The sequence below is a fragment of the Eucalyptus grandis genome, chromosome 1, assembly GCF_016545825.1.
Source record: "Eucalyptus grandis isolate ANBG69807.140 chromosome 1, ASM1654582v1, whole genome shotgun sequence".
NCBI lineage: Eukaryota > Viridiplantae > Streptophyta > Magnoliopsida > Myrtales > Myrtaceae > Eucalyptus > Eucalyptus grandis.
The window spans coordinates 49,624,896-49,644,139 of record NC_052612.1 but is presented as its reverse complement, the minus strand read 5'-3'; the positions used below and the strand labels follow the sequence as shown (position 1 = coordinate 49,644,139).

Sequence of the window (19,244 nt, the reverse complement as noted above, 5' to 3'; positions counted from 1 at the left end):
GGATTTGAATTCAAATCGATCCGTCAAACTAAAGGCGAATATATTTATAAAGGAAAGGGAAAGAAGCAACGAAATATCTCATCAGACCGCGGCTTGATATTTTCTCCATCGGCATGGACTCGCGAAAGTCGCGAAAGTCGCGAAAGGACAAAAACCCCTTGCTCAGAAAATGTGTAAGCTACCGATCAACATGGAGGGGGAATATGGACCCAAAAAATGTGCTTTTTTTTCAGTAAATCTCACTCCACCTCGGGCCCTGTAATCATTACGGTTCATTTAAAGGAAATTTTTCGTGCTTTGGTGCGTTCAATAATCAGGCAGTACAGGCGCATGATGGAACGGGACTTCATGGTGCGGCTTCCCATATTGAGAAGCGAACTTTCGGATGCGGCTACCTATAATTCATACTAAACGGGCAACACAACCCACACTCCAAATCGAAAGAAAATGATAATTTCTCACGGCTAGATTCGTTTTAACATAACTTACGGACCCTTTTAGCTGCGAGAACTAGTGCAGCGTCATTCTGTATCTCTAGATGCCAATTGGTAGGAAACAAACTTTGAACATCGGATTAATTAAGTCGACAAGTCGGTGACCTTCACAACGAGCAGCTCATTAAAAAGAAAAATAAAAACGGAGAGAGACTGACCGTACAATGTGCAACACACCAAGTAGACATTAATAAAGGCATATTGAAACAGGCCTTTTTCATCCCCAAATAAACTACAGAGCACAAGTGAAATCACGTTACAACCGCCCATCACATGACAAAGACGTCGACCGTGACATTAGCCTCGTCGGCAGCCGGTGATTTCAGTCACTCCAAGTTGGTGTGGCGAGATCGGACGGCCTCGGGGCTCTCTCCCAGAACCTCCCCCAGCCTGTACACCACCATCTCGAACAGCACGAACATCGCCCCCTCGAACACGCTCCCCATCGGGAGCAGCGGCCGGGGCCCTTCCCCCGCCGCCCCGCCGCCGCCGCCCTCCGCCGCGGCGTCGTCCGCCATGGTCTGCGCCGGCACATGCGCCACCGCGCTCGCGTGCCGCGCGCACGTCCCCGTCTCCGGCTGCGCCGTCAACAGCACCACCCTCCCGCCGTGGGACCGCGCCACCGAGCAGATCGCGTCCACGGTGGAGAACCCACCGGGCCCGGCCGAGGCGAGGAGGAGGTCGCCGCCGGCGATGGGCGGGGTGGTCACGTCGAAGACGGAGTGGGCCTGGAGGCCCAGGTGGGCGAGGCGCATGCAGAGGGCCTTCATCATGAGGCCCTCCCGGCCCACCCCGTAGAGGAAGACGCGGCCCCCGCGGGAGGCGGCGGCGGAGAGCTCGGAGACGAGGACGTCGAGGGCCGGGGGGTGGGCGGTGGGCATGGAGAAGACGGAGGCGATGTGGTTGCAGATCTGCGAGGCCAGGGCGGGCATTGAGGTGTCTGGAGGCTGTGTCTGCGAGGCTGCCATTTCGGACGATGTTTCGGGCGCGCTCGTGCGGGGGGGACTGGGAAGGCGATGAGGGTTTTATATCCACGGAATTGCAGCGATGGGCGGAGATTTGGACTGTTGCGACGGTGCTCGCGTGAATCATCACATTGATTTTTCGTTCAGGACCAACATTCAATTAGGACACTGAATTTTTTTCTATCTTCACACGACTTTAAGGCCCTGTTTGGTAACCATTCAAAGAGAGTTAAATTTTGATTTTTTGTCCCAGAATTAGTTTGGACCGAGAATCGTGTTTGGTAAAAATGTTGTTCCCGGAAACAGATTAGAAGTGGAATCAAAAATAAAAATAAAAATTGATTCTTGTTCCAAGAACAAATTTGAGAATAAAAAACAAACTCTTATTCTTCTTCCTTTTGGCCATCTTGTAACCGCCTTCCACCCCTCGCCGCCGCCGCCTACCGTCGCCGATCGCCGTCCGCCGGCTCGGCCAAGCTTGCCAGCCGTGGTGAGATTTGGTGAGCTTGCCGGAGGCAAGCACAGCCATAGGCGAGGCCGAGCCTCGCCAGTGGCCAAGTGGGCCTCGCTGGGGTTGGGCAAGGCCCACCTAGCCTCGGCAAAGCTTGCCCAGCCCTCGGTGGCCGGGCGGGCCTTGCCCCGCCCCCGGGCCGAGACTTGCTCGGCCACCGGTGAGGCTCGCCAGCCTCCGCCGGGTGGCTGTGCAGGCCTCACCCACCCGGGTGAAGCGCCTTGGCCACCGGCAAGGCTTGGCCAGCGAGGGCTAGCCTCGCCGAGGGTCGGTGACGCTCTAGTGAGGTCGCCGACCCTTGTCTGGCCGGTTGCTGGAGGAGAAGAAGAATAGAGAAAAAAAGGAAAAAAAGAAAAAGAAAGTAAAAAGTAAAAAAAATATTTAAAAATTAAAAGAAATTGATTTGGAGCAAAATCAATGAGCATGGTACCAAACACAAGTCTATTACGTAATCATAAATTTTGGACAATTACCAAACGCGTTCTTTAACTTAAAATCAGTTCTTGGGAATATAATAAAAAATAATCATTTCTGGTCAGAATCTATTATCAGGAACATAATTCTTACCAAATGTGCCTAAACTCATTCTTAAACTTTTGTTCTATTTCTTTGCAAAGTGAAAATTGAACGTCTCCATCCCAACTCCTCTGAGAATGTGTGGAATCGAACTCATAACATCTCCCTTCTAAAATGGAAATGGTGGCAATCGAGATAACCCCAACATTTAAAAGGGACGAAATCTCATATGATCTCGAATAACCATTTTCGAGGGATAAAAATATTCATAATAAGGTTAATAAGGTTACCATCTATATCAGTGGATGTGATTAGTGGTGCTGCATTGTTGACGTGTATAAAAAAACACCTCTACTTATCTGAACAAAAAAATCTTGACGTAGTATGTTTTTTCTCTTGAATAAAATTTCGTGAATCCTTTTTGTGCTTCGAAAGGTCATCAATTTTTTTTGTCTTAGAGGTAGAAGTGACCTTATCACATTTGAAGGGATCTGTGTACGAGAAAGAAAGTGGTCCAGTGATTAGACCACTACAATGCTGTGCCTAAAATCTATGTAGCACCGACATAGACACATGACACGTGACACGACACGACACGTCGACACGTCATTTCTTAAAAATAGAGAATTTCGACACGTTCCGACACGTTATATATTAGATATATTTTTATATATAAATACATAAATAAATAATAATAAAATAGCCTAGAATTAATTTGCACAAAAATATTAAATAATATCATTCATTATTTTAATTTGTTACAATAATACACAAAACTTAGAGGAAAAAAACATTGTTTAAAGAAAATGCTGAAATGATATTTTTAGATTTATTTATTTATCATATATAGCATTTTTTATTACTTCTTTCAGAGTAAAAGACTTTAAAAATAAATAAAACAATTCTAAAAAAATAAAACTGAAAAAAAATTGACCTCGTGTGTGTATATTTATAGCAATTTTATTACTTCTTTTATTACTTCTTTTGTGTATATTTATATTTTGACCCCTCAAGTATTATAAATTTTTAAAATTGACCCCATGTGTGTCGGAATTCTGGACTCGCGTGTCGGAGCATGTCGGAAAGAGTTGACCACGTGTCCGATTTTTCGACACTCATTGATCGCGTGTCGGAGCATGTCGGACACGTGTCGGAGTGTCGGACACGACACGGGCTTCCGGAGAGTGTCCGTGCTACATAGCCTAAAATACATGAGGTTTTATGTTCAATTTCTTCTTCATATAATCTCTTGGTGTGAATTCACACACACACATATTGGCACCTCTGCAATCTATGCCTAATATCTATATTCATCGATAAGTGATGTGATTTTTTTTTTTTTGACGACATCTCTTATGCACAAAAGAAAATAGATGAGTGGGTTGCAGATCATCGATCCTTTCTGACAGGCATTACAAGCGATGTGATGTTCAAGAATGGCTCATTCGCAGCAACTATGATAGAGAGAATATAGGAGTGATATAATTTATCTCGATTTATTTATTATTCAATGGCGAACCAAACATGTATGACAATAGTTGTAACTTTCCTTTGGTTCGTTCGTAAGACGACTACCGTAGTTATGCCATTTACTAAATTAGATGGGTTGAATAACTATGGTGGTTGTTCCATCTCTTTGGAGAGAATGAGGATCAAATCTCATATCTGAAATTAAAGATTCCTTATCCCAAACCCCCTTGAAAAGGTGGGAATCAAACTCCCTACCTCCCTCTTCTGATATAGAAATGGTGGCCACGAGAACAATCCCAATATTTAAATAAGGCAGAATCTCTTAAAAAAATCACGAACTTCCCAAATGATTTTGAACAACCAATTTTCAAGGGATAATCAATTGATGTGAAACATGACATGATTAATGGTGCCACGTTGAGGTGTATAAAAAGACACATCTACCTTATTTGGACAGAAAATCTTCATGAGGTATGTTTTTTTCTCTTGAATAAAATTATGTGAATATATATATATATATATTTTGGTGACTTAGGAAACCCCGTATAGCCGACAGCCGGCGAGCAAACTTGGGATGACGTTAACAAATGACTCACCATCCCGACGTCACGCTTAAGAATCCTTAACGACGCCTCTGGGATTCGAACTCTTTCCTTTCGTGAAAGGGAGAAAACCTGAGCCAGCAACACCACCGTAGGCGGTAGTCTATGAATATTTTTTGTCCTTTGAAAAGTCACAAATTTTTTTTTTTTGTCTTGGAGGTAGAAGTGACCTTATCACATTTGAAGGGATTTGTGTACGAGAAAGGGAGTGGTCTGGACCACTCCAATCCTGTGCCTAAACATATACATGAGGTTTCATGTTCAATTCCTTCTATGCATAATCTCATGGGGTGAATTCACTACAAATCAATCATTTGTGAATTCGTGGGTCTCAGCCTAGATCGTTCAACTCAAATTTGAAAAGCTGAATTTTGCAGAGAGAGAGAGAGAAAGAGATTGGCACCTCTATGATCTACATCTATTGTGACAGCTCAAGCGGCGGTCACGAGGAGGAGGGATGGTGGTGTGTCCGCTCCTCGGTCTCAGAGCTGACTCTCGACTGCGTGTGGGGCCATAGCGTCCTTCGTGTGTGGGGCCACAGCGAGGACGCTGTGCTCCTAAGAGGTGGAGAGTGTGACAGCTCAAGCGGCGGTACGCGGAGAGGAGGGATGGCGGTGTGTCCGTGCCTCGGTCCCCGGACGTGCGCAAGGAAAATGTCCATTTTCTTGTCCCACATCGTCTAGAGAGGGAGGTCTGGGCTACCTTATAAGGTAATAGACCCTCTAATTATACATACGCGTTTTCTTGGGGTAGCATGGGTTGCCCAAAAAAAGAAAAAAATCGTGAGGATTTAATGTCCAAAGCAAACAATATGTGCCGACCACGTGTTGGAATCAGGATGACTCATTTTTTAGTTTTAAAATGAATTTCTCATTTATCTGATTTTATAAATCAAAGATGCACTTTTTTTTATCAATGAACAAAAAAAGTCTTTTTATGGATCACAGGTCCTCGGACGGGATGTGTGCAAGGAAATGGGTCTCTCTCTTGTCTCACATCGTCTAGGAAGGGAAGTCTGAGTTGCCTTATAAGGCTATAGGCCTTCTAACTGTACATACGCGTTTTCTTGAGGGTAGCAATGGAGACCTAGGGTGTTACATCTAATATCTATATTCATTGATAAATGATGTGAGAAATTTTTTTAAGACATCTATTATGCGCAAAAGAAAACAGACGAGTGGGTTGCAAACCATCAATCCTCACTGTTAGCCTTTGCAAGCGATTGAATGTTCAAGAATGGCTCATTCGCCGCAATTATGATAGAGAGAATAGACGAGTGATATAACTTATCTCGTTTTATTTATTATCCAATGGCGAACCAAACATTTATAACAATAGTTATAACTTTTCTTGGTCTGGCCATAAGACAACTATCGTAGTTATGTCATCTACTAAATTAGAAGGATTGAATAACTATGGCGGTTCAGTCTTGTCTCATACACGAATTTAGAGATTGCGAAGTACAAATAAAACCCACTTTTTATTTTATATAATAGGCCAACTCCTAAATGGGTTGCCTAAATTTAAAAAAGGGGAACGAATGGGCCCAACAAATAAACACTTAACTATATATGGATCTTAACGGTTTGGTATATGGACATTTCGAACCCTTTTCTATTGCAGCATAGTCCTGCTTATACCCACTTCTTGTTGTTGTTTATATGCTCGGAGAAAGAATTATGCTGGGTATTAAAAAACTAGCGATGTACTAAATGAATTAAAAATGTATGAGCTCTTTGTGGCTTTTTTCGGAACATTTACATTGGTTTGCATAAAGAAATTACCAAGAGAGGGGTTGAAATTTCGTTCTTAATTTGAGTTGACAACCTCACGTTAAGTTAGTACTCTAACGCGATATTGAGAGCTCAAGCTCGTGACTTTATTGCACATGAGTGCGATTTACAACACATGTAAGGCGCGTTTGGTAACGTGTTTATTCTGGGAAACAATTTTTGAACATAAGAACGTGTTTGGTAACTATAAAAAATTTATATTCCAAGAATAGAAATGCGTTTGATAAACTTGTATAATTTTTTTGTTTCCTTTACTTTTTAAATATTTTTATTATATTTTTCTTTTTTCTTTTTTTTTTTTGTCATTCTTTCTCCTTTGTGGTTGGTTGGCGGCCAGTGACCAGCGATTGGCTGGGCGAGATTCGGCGAGCTCGCCGGAGCCTCGCTGATGGCCTTGGTGGCTAGGCGAGCCTTGCTAGGCCACCCCTGGGCGACGCCAACTTTGCAGTGGCTCGGCGAGGCCGAGCCTTGCCCAGCCCATGACAAGGCTTGGCATCGCCGGGGGGCCAGCAAGGTCGCCGACCATAGTTGAGGCCGAAAACCGGCCAAAAGAAAGAAGAAGGAAAGAAAAAAGAAGAGAGAGAAAAATTGTTTCTTGGGATTATTTCCAGGAACAAAAGAACATAAATTTTTGTTCCGGGGAACAGAAACACCAAACATAATTTTAAGACAAAGGTGATGGTTCGATGATGAATCGACCATGATGATGGCTTGGCTCTACCATAGTAAGGATCTATCATAGATGACAACTTGGCAATTGCTGGAAGAGATGCTGTAGGCCATTGATGGTGGATCTATGATAAGATGACGATCCCCTCTCTCTCTCTCTCTCTAAGTTTTTTCACATTTTATTTTGTTTTATTTGATGAAGTTTGGGTATAATTTCTAAAATATCAAACAAGAAAATCATCCTTCTACTTTGTTTTTTAGAAATATATGAGCATGTAAAAGATTCTTTTCCTTTTATAAAGGGAAAAAACTACCAAGAACCTCAAATTTTGTCCAAAGTGACAAATTTACTTCAATTTTTTTATGATATAAAAAATTCCAAATTTGTCAACTGTGATACATTTATCCTAATTTTTTTTTTCATGAAACAAAAAAACTCTAAATTTGTACTCGCGTGACACATCAACCTAAAACTATAGGGCATTTTTATCTTAACTTTTCTTTTTCTTCCCTCCGTTGGCCATGGCACTCAGGTGAGGGCTACCCTAGCTGGCATTAGGCGAGGGCATTCCTCGCTAGATCCGGCTCAGGCGAGGGCTACCCTAGCCTAGCATCAAGCGAGGTCAGGCGAGGGTTGCCTTTGCAGGATTTGGTGAGGGTTGTCCTCACTTAGCCTAGGTGAGGGCCACCCTTGCCAACGTCGGGCGAGGGCAACCCTCACTTGAGTCCGGCTTCCCTCTGTCATGGTTGACAAGGGGAAGAGAGAAGAAGAAGAAGAAGAAAATTTTAAAAGAAAAAAAAAAGAAAAAGGATAAAAGACAAAATGCCTTTGGCCATTGAGTTTAGGGTAAATGTGTCACGATTGACAAATTTTGGGATTTTTTATGTCACAAAAAAAGGTTTTGGATAAATTTGTCACTCTATGTAAAGTTTGGGATTTTTAGTGACTTTTTCCTTTTTATAAAATAAGTAAAAGACAATTATCCTTTTAAGCACAAAATTAGATAAAATTTCTAGCACCAGGAGATTGATTCCTGTAACTTGACTTGTCAAACTTTTTATTCATTTCTTATTTGCTGAAATTTTTCACGTTCAATCGGTTTTTAAATTATAATTATTTTTTCGGTATAATATTTTCCATAATTATGGGGAAAATTATAAAAAAAAGTCAACATGGGTCAAATTGAGCATCATCACTGTCGGTCCAATCTAAACTCAATCATTTTTCGACCTACTCGTTTGATAGGTCTACATGAAATCAAGAGGTCCCCTTTGACTGTGTGAGTTCTCATATCAAAACTATCGAAGCACATCCGATTGTTCATATCGAAACTTTGATCAATTAATAAAAGAACGAGGAATATCAAAAACCTAACATGGAAGAAAATCTAGAGAAACCTAAGTCGAAGGGTGATTATTTAGCTTACTTTTCTTGTGATAAGTGCTACCTATATAATAGATTCATAGAACCTTGATGTCGCAAACAACAAATTGACTTGTCAAAATAGATAATGAACCAATTTCTTAACACATATACAATAGGTTGAGTTTATACATGGATTAGTTATATATAATAAACGGGTTATAAATGAGTTCATAATTTACTTAGACGTAACTCACTTCTATGACTATTTTCTCTCACCTTCACTCAATTTCACGTATACTCACTTTGCATTCTCACCTCAGGTTGGTATGATTTTTCCTAAATTATGTTAAACATGGAAGCGTTTTAATAATATGTGTCTAGTCGGATATGGGTATGAATTGAGTATGACTCAGGTCGAACATGTGTCACTAGATTTATATTGCATAAAAATAGGTCAAAATATGTTTATTTGGGCCATATCATTTTTGATTCAATCCACTCATTTGACTAGTCTATCAACAAAGCATGTGGTTGCACCATGGACAATTAGTCGATGGAACAAAATTAGAAGCTAGACTATTGAATATCACTAGAATCTGACACGATTGTATGATATTGATAATTCAAAAACCAATAATATAAAATCCATCAATCCTTTTAGGAAAATGATAAACGACAATATTAATACAAGAACACGAACTTGAGCCTAATCCCTTAGAAAGCACAAACCGTAACTCAAATTCCAATTCTCCCGATTTTTATTTTGCTTCATAAAAAAAACATAAATTTTATTTTCAATCTCAATTCTGTCCCAAATTATTTTTTTGTCTTATATAAAAATACCAACTTTAGATCATGTTTTGATCTTAGCCCGAACTTTTTTTGTCTCGTGAAAAAGTATTAGCTTTTTGTTTGTACCCAAATCTAGGCTCTATCAAGTTCTCGTTTACCATACATCGAATGCCATGTGGAAACATTAACAACATTATTGAACGAAAACTTGAAGGGGCCAAATAGGGGTGAGCATCGGTCCAAGGGTGACCATTGACCGGCTCAACTTAGTCGATCCTGCTTTGGTTTGCAGAGGAACTGGGTAGTCATTGATTCTGAGATCCTTAGACCTTACACTGTGCGAGTTGGTCATCAATCATGAGACTTTAGGGTTGGTCAATCCTATATATGATATATTTTTGTATACTCTAAACCCTTGTGCCTCAATCTCTGTTATTTCTTATGTGGTTATACCATATAAATTAGAAGGTAGAAACTTGGCCAAAATTTGACAAAAAATAAAATAAAATAGAAAGTCTCTTCACTCATCTCAACCTTGCTTGCTTTGCTCGCCACTCGCCTCATTTAGAGTAGAAACCTAATCTAAATTTGTACTGTACGAGTGAGTTCTCGGTTAAGATATTACGTATTTTTATTTACTCTAAACCCTTGCGCTTCCGTCTCTATTATTTCTTACGTGGTTCTATCATGTAAATTAGAAAGTATAAACCTAGCTTGAATTTCACCAAAAAATGAAAATCGTTTTCGCTCACCTTAGCCTCGCTTGCCTTGCTCTCCGCTCGCTTCTAGCCTTGCCTCACTCACCTCACAAGCAAAGCTTAGTTGGTAAAATTGCTTGCATCTCTTGGCTGGCCTCACACACAAATTAACAATTGCAAATGGAAAATTATGTTCTTACTTATCTTAGATTTATGTTTAATATGTATTTGTGCTCATAGTTTAGTTGTTCAATTTTGCATCGTTGATGGATATATAATCTAAAAGAGCATGTACTTTCAAGGAATACAAAAATGAAATAAAAAAAATAATCGATTGATCCCAAATTAATCCTAGAATCCGGTTGCTCTAATTCTCGATCCAAGCTCAACCGGATTAGCTCCTGACTTAAAAAATTGAGAACCAATATTGTATAGGATGAATCTGGGTTACATGCTGGATTGGCCCAATCCAGACCATACTTATCATCAGGGCTTAGATTTGGGTTGTGCTTTCTTACGAATCTAGTCTAAATCAGAACTAAAACAGGACTTAAAGTTTGTGTTTTTTTTTTTAAAAAAGAAAAGGAATCGGGCCAAAACTTGAGATGGAAAATGAAAGAAACGTGGCCCGGGAACAGAAATGACGGGTCCGAGTCCCACGTAGAAGCAAAAGCGGGGCAAAAGAGGAATACCGAAGGGAGGGGCGTGTCGAATTCTGGAGAGGAATTCGGTTTTCTCTCCGGCTCGATTCCCCTCTCTATACTACGAATCGGTCGCGCTCGATCAGCTCATGCTCACTCTATCTGCGCACCCGTTCTCGCAAATCCCGAGGAATCCAATCGACTCTTCGGCTCAAATCCGTGTGAGAATCCTCTTTCCCTTCACGTCTTGCAGCTGATTTTTCGTAACTTTCTAGACTCGGTGTCCGGTTGCCTTTGATTTCTCGTTTCTTCCGATCATTACGGCGGAGGATTCCCCGGTCTGTCTGGAGACGAGATCTCGTGACTACGGGTTCTAGTTTTTCTGATCCCGCAAGCCGCGCAAATTCACGTCGGTTCGAAATCTCCGTGTCGAATTGCTCTCGTGATCTAAATCCGTTTCTCGATTGGATTGATTATCGCGCTGTCCGAGGCACCAAATCTGCATTTCTTCCTTCCGGCGCACAGCGCGAATCCTTTTCTCATGTGGAATTGCGCCTGTGTTGATTTCGTCGAACGGAGAGAGAGAGAGGTTGGTGATTTGTGTTGAGATGGTTCGCCAAAGGCTTGCCCTCTGCTCGATCTCCTCGTCCTCGTTCTTATTCTGATTTTACCTGGTAATGCACTGACGGGTCTTGTTTTGATGTCCAGGGTCAGGAGATTATGACTTGAGTTATCTTCCATTACCAAGCTCCTCAGAACAGTCTGCTACGTAAAGGGTTTTATTAGCGAAGTGAGAGGAGATGTTCTCGTTGTTTTATGGGCTATGGAAGTATCTGTTCACTAAGACGGAGTATCATGTTCTCATCCTCGGGATTGACAAGGCCGGCAAATCTGTAACTTTTGTTCCCTTCTATCTTGTTTTTCTACCATTCGAGTTCGATATGTGTCTGTCGGAATTCCTGAAATTTTAGTAGTCGTTACTAATTTGTTGTGCCACCAGTGATTTAAGTGCTTTACTTGAATTTGTAGACTTTTCTGGAGAAGTTGAAATCGATATATTTGAACACGGAAAGCCTTCCTCCTGATCGAATTGTTCCGACTGTTGGACTAAACATCGGTCGCATTGAAGTGTCGAACACGAAGCTTGTGTTCTGGGACCTGGGAGGACAGGTATCTGTTTGAACCACATGACGTGATAATGAATATCCCTCTCTTGTTGTATGATGCTCGACCAGTTATAATGATCCATATGCTTTTGCGGTTAGAATTCTCCTTTATGGTATTGCAACTTATCATGGAGGGAGAGATTTAGAGAAAGAAGATGGGAAATCTCAGTCCTGCCATTTTTAATTGTGGAATCTTGAGTGTGTTGGACCACTGATGGCAACCGTCTTGCTTTTTTCAGCCTGGTCTGCGTTCAATTTGGGAAAAATATTACGAAGAGGCCCATGCTGTAGTATTTGTAATTGATGCTGCTTCTCCATCACGCTTTGAGGATTCAAAATCTTCCCTGGGTTAGTAAACTTCAGAACTGTTGGTCACGAATGGTGGAGTCACTATTGTAACTGGTAATAGCAGCCCAGAAGTCCTCTCATGGTGATTTACTGATTGTTCTGATATGCCTTTCAGAAAAAGTTCTTCGGAATGAGGATCTTCAAGGAGCCCCTCTTCTGATATTGGCAAATAAGCAGGTAAATTTTTGTGCTATTGAATCTCCCTCTTCTGAGCTTGCTGAAGCTATATGACCATTTTCTTCCTCAAATTTGTTTTCATATCACGTGACATAGAAGACTATTAGTATGGGTGCTGTTTTTCTTGAGATTTTGATTTCATAAGACACGACCCTGTCACAGGTTCTTTTATGGTAAACTTTTGGTTGAAAATTATATCATCATCCGTCACTTTTGAGGTTGTCTCTGTTTCCATCTCCTTAGTTATAGATTTGTGCATTCATCAACATGCTTATGCTGCTTTGCTTAGTGTGTTCCTTGTTTTTTTTCTTGTGACGACTGTATTCATTTCACTGAGTGAGGTTGAATACAAGGAACTTCTAGCATGATAGCATTTTGTTTAGTACCAAAATCTCCATAATATCCAAGTGGTCAAGATTTTTCTTTAATGCTTTTGTCTACTTCTTTTTTCGGAACTGGTGGCATCTTCTTATTAGAGCATCTAAAATTCTTTTCACATGTTTGAATTTCCTACATTGAGCTGGTCTCTTATTTTTTATCAATAACAAACCTAAGGTATGCTCTTTACGTTCTTTTTGTTACCTCGGGAGTCTGTGATTTTCGTTATTTTCATCTCCATTTTCTTTGGTCCATGAGGGAAGGCAATTGTATGAAGTTTAACTTGATAGCAGGATCTTGCTGAAGCTGTATCAGCTGATGAACTGGCTCGGTACTTGGATCTTAAGAAGTTGGATGAGAGGGTTTACATGTTTGAAGCTGTCTCAGCATATGATGGGTAAGTAGTAACGAGCAGTCCTTACGTGTTCAACTCATTTTTGTGTCATGTGATCTTTCTAAGAAGCAAGACAACAGCTGGTAATTCACATTTACGTAAGCATAAATTGGGGGAGGCAAGTTGAGCGTTCAATAGTGTTATGCTCGTTCATTGCAGGTTGGGAATTAAAGAAAGTGTAGAATGGCTTGTGGAAGTCATGGAGAGAAGCAAGAGAACTGAGATGTTGAGAGTGCGTGCCGGGGTAACAGGTCCTGCTTCTGCCTAAAGATTATATCAGGTGCAGTTGTGATGGCTGTAAATAATCTATAGGTTTGACTTGGATGGACGTGATCAAGACATTTCTAATTTGCTCCATTGGCCATGAATCTTTTTTGACTGCGTAGAAGTCAGAAGTCCTGCATCATACATCTTCTTCAAAGAAGGAAGCACCTCTACTCATACAAATGAATTGAGATTATAGGAGGAACCGAATTGGATTTTTTGATATGTATATTTAGAATTGGAACATTGTACCTGTTAATGCCTTGAACTATTTGCTTTAATAATTATTGCTTCTAATGCGGTTCTGATTGAAAGCAAAACCCTACTAGTACTCTGGATTGGTTGATGGCAAAGCTGTTTAGAGACGAGGGACACCACTCTCTGAGGTCCCTATATTAGGTAGAAGTCCCACGGGCATCCTCCATAAATTGGGTTGAGATCCTTCGTACGTCATCCTATATGGGATTGAAACACACTGACCCAATTCATGTATAAACTGTGCACTTTGCTCTGCCGAGTTGCCCTCATTTCAATGTAGGATCACTCGTGACAACGAATGCATTTGCCGGTATATTGCTTGTCCGGTACTTTGCGTGCTCATGTTTAGGGATTTGGCTCTATTTTGGTGATTCGAGCTCCGTTCCCAAAGGAGAGTCAATCGTAGGAAATGTTTCATGCGAATGCTTATAACACTTCGAAAGAAATTGTTCTGATCCAATCCAGGTGGCTGTGCTATAAATTGAGGGTCCAAGATCACGGCCGGCGATGTCGCCGCACTGCCAACTGATGTTGGTGGACATGGCATGAAACTGTGAGCTGATACCTAGTCATAACACGATTCAAACTCACAACCTCTGACTTGCTAACTACGCCTTGAGCTATGACGATCATGAGAACCAACTGCAAAGCATCGAGCCAAGCCATTCGATAACTATTGCATGGAATATCATTCCTCACTACATTCAGATGCCCTTGTATGAGAATATCATCATTGCTACAATCCCATCCTAGAAACCAAGGAGGAAGGCTGAGCAGAACAGGCGGACATTAATGGAAAAACTCATGAAGAAGAACTGTAAAGCGATCTACAGAAACATTGATAGATTGCCTGAAGGCGATGACATTACGTAATTATCTACGGCAGAACTGCAAAAATCACAAAGGCCTGGGTGCTATTCAGCCGACCACTTCTACCCAAGGACCATCCAAAACCACTCTATTGATGAACCTGTCTCATAAGAGTCTATAACCGAGACAGACGGCTTTGATTTACATTCATCAACACGATCCTTGTCTTATTTCTAGCATGCGAGAGAATTTTGAAACCAAGATGCTATACAGATTACGAATTCTAGCCACTGAACTGTCAGTATACTGATCAAAGAGCCAGAGACCTCGCTTCATCTGACTTCCACAAGCCTTCTTCGTATTGGTACCACCTCATCAGCCCCTCATCACTCCTGGCACGCTGGCACATAACGCAGGAGTCGTTCATGCACACTAAGAACTCGCGTAGTCGATTTGCCTTGTTCATGATGAACGGATCAATCTCCATAACCACTCTTTGTGGCAAAGGAGGTGGGCGGGCTTCGATAAGGATGCAATGTGATATGTTTAGCACTTCTAAATCCTGTAAGTTGTCCAAAATCGTGACAAGAGCATCCCTCATTATCACTGAGCACCGAAGACTCAAGACCTTCAATCTCGGGATGTATGTAACAAGGGGCAAAGCAAAGTGCATATCAAAAGGGCCCATGATCTTAAGTTTGCTGAAGTTCTCGCAATTCCTTGAGATTTCCTCCAGAAGGTAAGGAGGGTTCTTTATGCTGGGCATTGTCATAGACTCAAGGTGACGCCACTTTTTGATAGCTCTGCATATTCCTGTTTCCTTTATTCGATTCCAAGCTGGCATTACCACGCGTTTGACTAGCGGGCAACTGCAGTCATGTAAAAAACAATCATTTCAAAGAGGTAACAATTAAATTTTTTTTTTAAACCAAAATTTACTTCTAAGAAGGGAGGCAGAAGATAGAAGTCGTTGGATCTAGATAAGGGTGGGGGATTTCAATCACATGTTCCAATAACGATGATGAGAATTACCTTTGGCAACTTAGTAACTCACTGGAAGTGCCGTTTGTTTAGGCATAACCCGAGATGGAGATTGCTGAATGACAATTTTTAAATGCATTTACAAGTTGTCCTCATCCACACAGCATATCCAGCAGATTAATAATCAATTTTTCCAAAAAGAAGAGTTTATCATGGGGTATAGTTCAATTGCTTCATTTGTCAGAGAAAAAAGTTCACGAACTTTCTCCCAAACAACTACGTGATTAACAAGAAAGGTTAAAGGTCTGTCTGGACTAGTCTATATCTAATATCAAAGTAGCGATGTAGATTATAGTAAGAGCTCATAGAAAAGAAAGTAGTGTATATTAAGAGACCAAGCTATTGAATCTGCTAGGAGAAGCACAATTCCCTAACATAAGAGGTCGAGTGATAAAACCAAGCTTTTGAAAGGTACCTTTCAGCAGTGTAAGTCAGCTGTTCATCACTCAAGTATAGATTGAAATGGAAAATTAATGTCTGTATGCTTCCCTGGCTTAGATTCAACGCGATCTTCAACAGTTGTGTTACTGCTTTATCCGACTGACTATGGACATAAACATATGGTGGCTGAGGAATTTTGATGAAAGTTGACTCTAAAGCAGATAAGTCGAGAGTCTTCCAGAGTAGAGGGTCACGGCAAGCCAAATGCCATGCACTACAAACATGAGCTATCCGTGATGTCAACTCAGATATATCAAATGTCTGGAATATCTCCACCAGCATATCAGTGTTCAGGTCCTCCCATTTCCTTGTGGCACTGCCACTTTCTTCCATTTTATCGACTTTCCAATGATCTTCTAGTAATTTAGTAAATCACGTTGCTTGCTGTAAAAACAAAAGGGGCCTTGGTAAGTTGACGTTCGCACCACCTGTATATTTCCAACCGAAGAAACATCATTCATGGGCAAACATTGTAAATGCGTCAGTCCAATGTGCATCGTCTTTTTCCCCTGATAAGTAAATGTCGCAATCTATGTGTTAAACCATAATAACAATGCCAGCTAATTGCTTGCTGACTGAAATTAAATTCAAATCATCCACAAACTTATGGTCTTTTCAATTTTTTACGCTGAAGTTGCCAAATAGAAATGCTATGTCCAGAATCATCTCCTTCATTTTCATGAGCCCTTTTCAAAAGAATGAGACAAGAGAAGTAAAACTCAACCGCCTTAGCTGATATTTGTCAAAAAAAGGACAAAAAAAAGGAACATCATCTCATTTGTACTTCCGTGACACCATCTCTGTTTTCATAACATCCGATTCTAAAATCCTAGCAACGACCTCAGAGATGGATTACTATCTCCTTAGACCCTGACAGTACCAGCCCTAGTGATATTTCCTTTAAATGACATTCATTGATGTCCTTTCTCTCGTTTGGTCAGGTTCAAACCAAGTGAAGTCGAAGACTTAATGCTCACTATCCCATTAAATTCTGTCGAAGAGCTTCAAGTTTTCACCCACTACACCTTTCTGATAATCTCGAGTGTTAAGGTTTAAATGTTCCCTACGAATCAAGCATTGACAGTATACCATTGCCAATACTGACAAAAGACTCTCAGAAGCAAACACGACAGGAATGCTATTGATAGAACAGAAGAGGAAGGACGTTTGGAAGACATAAGAAGAGATACAATTAATCGTGTAGAAAAGGACAAAAGATAGGAAACTTGTAACATATGTCCATCTATGAGAAGTTAAACAGAAGGAATTAAATGAGATTAAATGAATGATCACAAGATCCAACATATTGGACGTTTTAAAGTCTTCTTTTTCAACCACTGAGATTCGCCCCAGTGGCCTTGGAAGGGGGAAGTGAGGGGTTCAAATCCCCACCTTCTTAGGGGGATGGGGTGGGGACGCGTAAGTTTCAGGAGTGGGTTTCGACTCCCGTAAGAGGCAGGGCAAAAGTGTGAGAGTGAATGTAGAGTAGGAATAGAGTAGGACTGACAAAAAAAAAAAAGTCTTCTTTTTCATTTTGGTTCAATCTAATGTCCATCCATGCTCAGGAAAATAACTGCAAATCCAAGCATACAGTAGACCAGATTCCAGCAGAAGAACAGAGACCAACAAAATCCACAATAAGTAGTTAGCACAGTTAACTGCGGATAAAGGATAAGGCAAAATTAGCCAGTAAAGACGGCTTATTTAGCTTAATCTGGCAGCAATGCAGAGAAACTCGAAAGTAATAACTAAGAAGCTGGCAAGCGCTACAGCGCACTCACGCAGCAAAACATATGTAAGGTTTAGAACTAAGATCACGCCAATATGATTGGTTACGAGGGAGTGCCCCTCTCAAACATAATCTCGCACCGACCCAGCAAAATAAGGTTTAGAACTAAGAATTCGAAATCATGCCCAATATGATTGGTCACGAGGGAGTGCCCCTCTCAACGTAATCTCTCCACCAGGAAAATTCAATCGGAATAGCAACGCCAAAACCAAACGCGAATTCAGGTTCCACTCCAGCCACGGGGAAATGAATCCAACCCAGAACCAAAAAAACAAAATTTAGCAGGTTTCACTAACTGCGTCGAGTTCAAACCGATCATCCATCCCACTTCCTCCCCATTTCTCGCACGAAAACCTCGATCCAGCTGATTACAGAAGAAAGCAACACGCACAAAACCATCTCATTCCAACGCATGACATGAATCACGGCGGCACGACGAGGGACGAATTGTTCCGAAGAGCGAGAGACGGGGGCAGAAAAAGACGGACCTTTACGAGGAAACCGAACGTGCGCTTCGTGGGTTCGAAGGTGGAAGTCCTGATCTGCACGAATCTCAGTCGAACCGGCGGAGGGACGAGTTTTCGAGAACGTGGTTTTTAATTTTTTTTTTTTTTTTTTGAGAGAGAGAGAGTAGTTTATCTACTATCACCCGTTGACGACACGACACATTTTAACTTCTAAACATCTGGCTTTCTGCCCTCCCATTTACCTCGGCAATGGACAAGTAAGGTTGCGCATGGATTTGTTTCTTTTTTTTTTCGTTTTAACATAAACAAAAAGTGTTCTGTTCCTAACGTAACAAAAAAGAACACGCGTTTGGAACATTTGATCCTAATAAAAATGAACGTAAAACACGTTTGATAAATTTTATTATTTTTTTATTTCTTTTAATTTTTTAAACATTTTTTTATTTTTTATTTTTCCTTTCTTTTTATTTTTCTTTTCTTGACGATCACACGGCCTCGCGACGGCCGACGGGGGGGCAGCCTCGCCCAACCACGGCGAGGCCGAGCCTGGTCGTGGTTGGGCGAGGCTCGGCCGCGGACTGGCGAGCCCGAGCTCGCCCGGCCAAGGCGAGGCTCGGCGTCGCCGGGCGCGGCGAGGCCGAGCCTCGCCTTGGTCGGGCGAGCTCGGGCTCGCCCAGATCCGGCGAGGCCGAGCCTCGCCATGGCCGGGCGAGCTCGAGCTCGCCCAGATCCGGCGAGCCCGAGCCTCGCCGGATCGGGCGAGGCAAGCTCGACGGCCGGCCGCCGGCGGCCGCCGGCCATGGCCGAGGCCGGCGACCGGCCAAAATGAAAAAAAGAAAAAAAAGAGGAAAAGAAGAAGAGAAGAAAAAGAGAGAGAAGAGTGATTTTGTTCTTTTGTTCCTTCCGGAAGTGTTTCTTTCGGGAAAACAACTTTTTTGTTTCTTTTTTCGTTTCTATTTCGTTCAGAACAAAAAAAAAAAAGCAATGTAAACGCAACCAAACGCGTTTGCTTCCTTTTTGCTTAGGAACACTTTCCGTACAGAAGTGCGCCGAAAACACTTTTTTGGAGTGTTTCCATGCACGCCCTAAGAAAACTCTCTAACGATCGACTTGGCATCGTGGTCCACCGGAATCGTTATTTCTCCTCATCGGCCACCGGGCTTTGTCCCACTCGCGCAAGCTCGGCCCATTCTA

At 41.7% G+C, this 19,244-nt stretch overlaps 3 protein-coding genes across 6 annotated transcripts; 1 reads left to right on the top strand and 2 right to left on the bottom strand.

Annotated features, from left to right (window-relative positions):
* Window positions 1-549: 549 nt before the first annotated feature.
* On the bottom strand, window positions 550-1,570 carry LOC104448975 (3-hexulose-6-phosphate isomerase). Its single transcript, XM_010062953.3, has one exon. It carries the CDS (start codon window positions 1,460-1,462, stop codon window positions 821-823), a length of 642 nt encoding a protein of 213 aa, XP_010061255.2. The 5' UTR covers window positions 1,463-1,570; the 3' UTR covers window positions 550-820.
* An 8,970-nt stretch (window positions 1,571-10,540) lies between these two features.
* Window positions 10,541-13,564, top strand: LOC104448913 (ADP-ribosylation factor-related protein 1). Of its 2 annotated transcripts, none has more exons than XM_010062851.3 (7): window positions 10,541-10,738; window positions 11,226-11,410; window positions 11,547-11,687; window positions 11,923-12,031; window positions 12,147-12,208; window positions 12,880-12,983; window positions 13,140-13,564. In XM_010062851.3, exons 2-7 carry the CDS (start codon window positions 11,318-11,320, stop codon window positions 13,246-13,248), a joined length of 618 nt encoding a protein of 205 aa, XP_010061153.1. In that variant the 5' UTR covers window positions 10,541-10,738; window positions 11,226-11,317; the 3' UTR covers window positions 13,249-13,564. The 2 variants fall into 2 exon arrangements, with proteins under 2 accessions (XP_010061153.1, XP_010061169.1); XM_010062867.3 differs by lacking the exon at window positions 10,541-10,738 and adding an exon at window positions 10,754-11,106.
* A 731-nt stretch (window positions 13,565-14,295) lies between these two features.
* On the bottom strand, window positions 14,296-18,223 carry LOC104448938 (F-box/LRR-repeat protein At3g48880). Of its 3 annotated transcripts, none has more exons than XM_010062887.3 (3): window positions 18,072-18,223; window positions 15,769-16,178; window positions 14,296-15,181 (listed from the first exon to the last, which is right to left on the bottom strand). In XM_010062887.3, the coding sequence occupies exons 2-3, from the start codon at window positions 16,125-16,127 to the stop codon at window positions 14,623-14,625; spliced, it is 918 nt and encodes a 305-aa protein (XP_010061189.2). In that variant the 5' UTR covers window positions 16,128-16,178; window positions 18,072-18,223; the 3' UTR covers window positions 14,296-14,622. The 3 variants fall into 3 exon arrangements, with proteins under 3 accessions (XP_010061189.2, XP_010061197.2, XP_039156929.1); XM_010062895.3 differs by having other exon boundaries at window positions 15,769-16,222; window positions 18,072-18,220; XM_039300995.1 differs by lacking the exon at window positions 18,072-18,223 and adding an exon at window positions 17,880-18,065.
* Window positions 18,224-19,244: the final 1,021 nt, after the last annotated feature.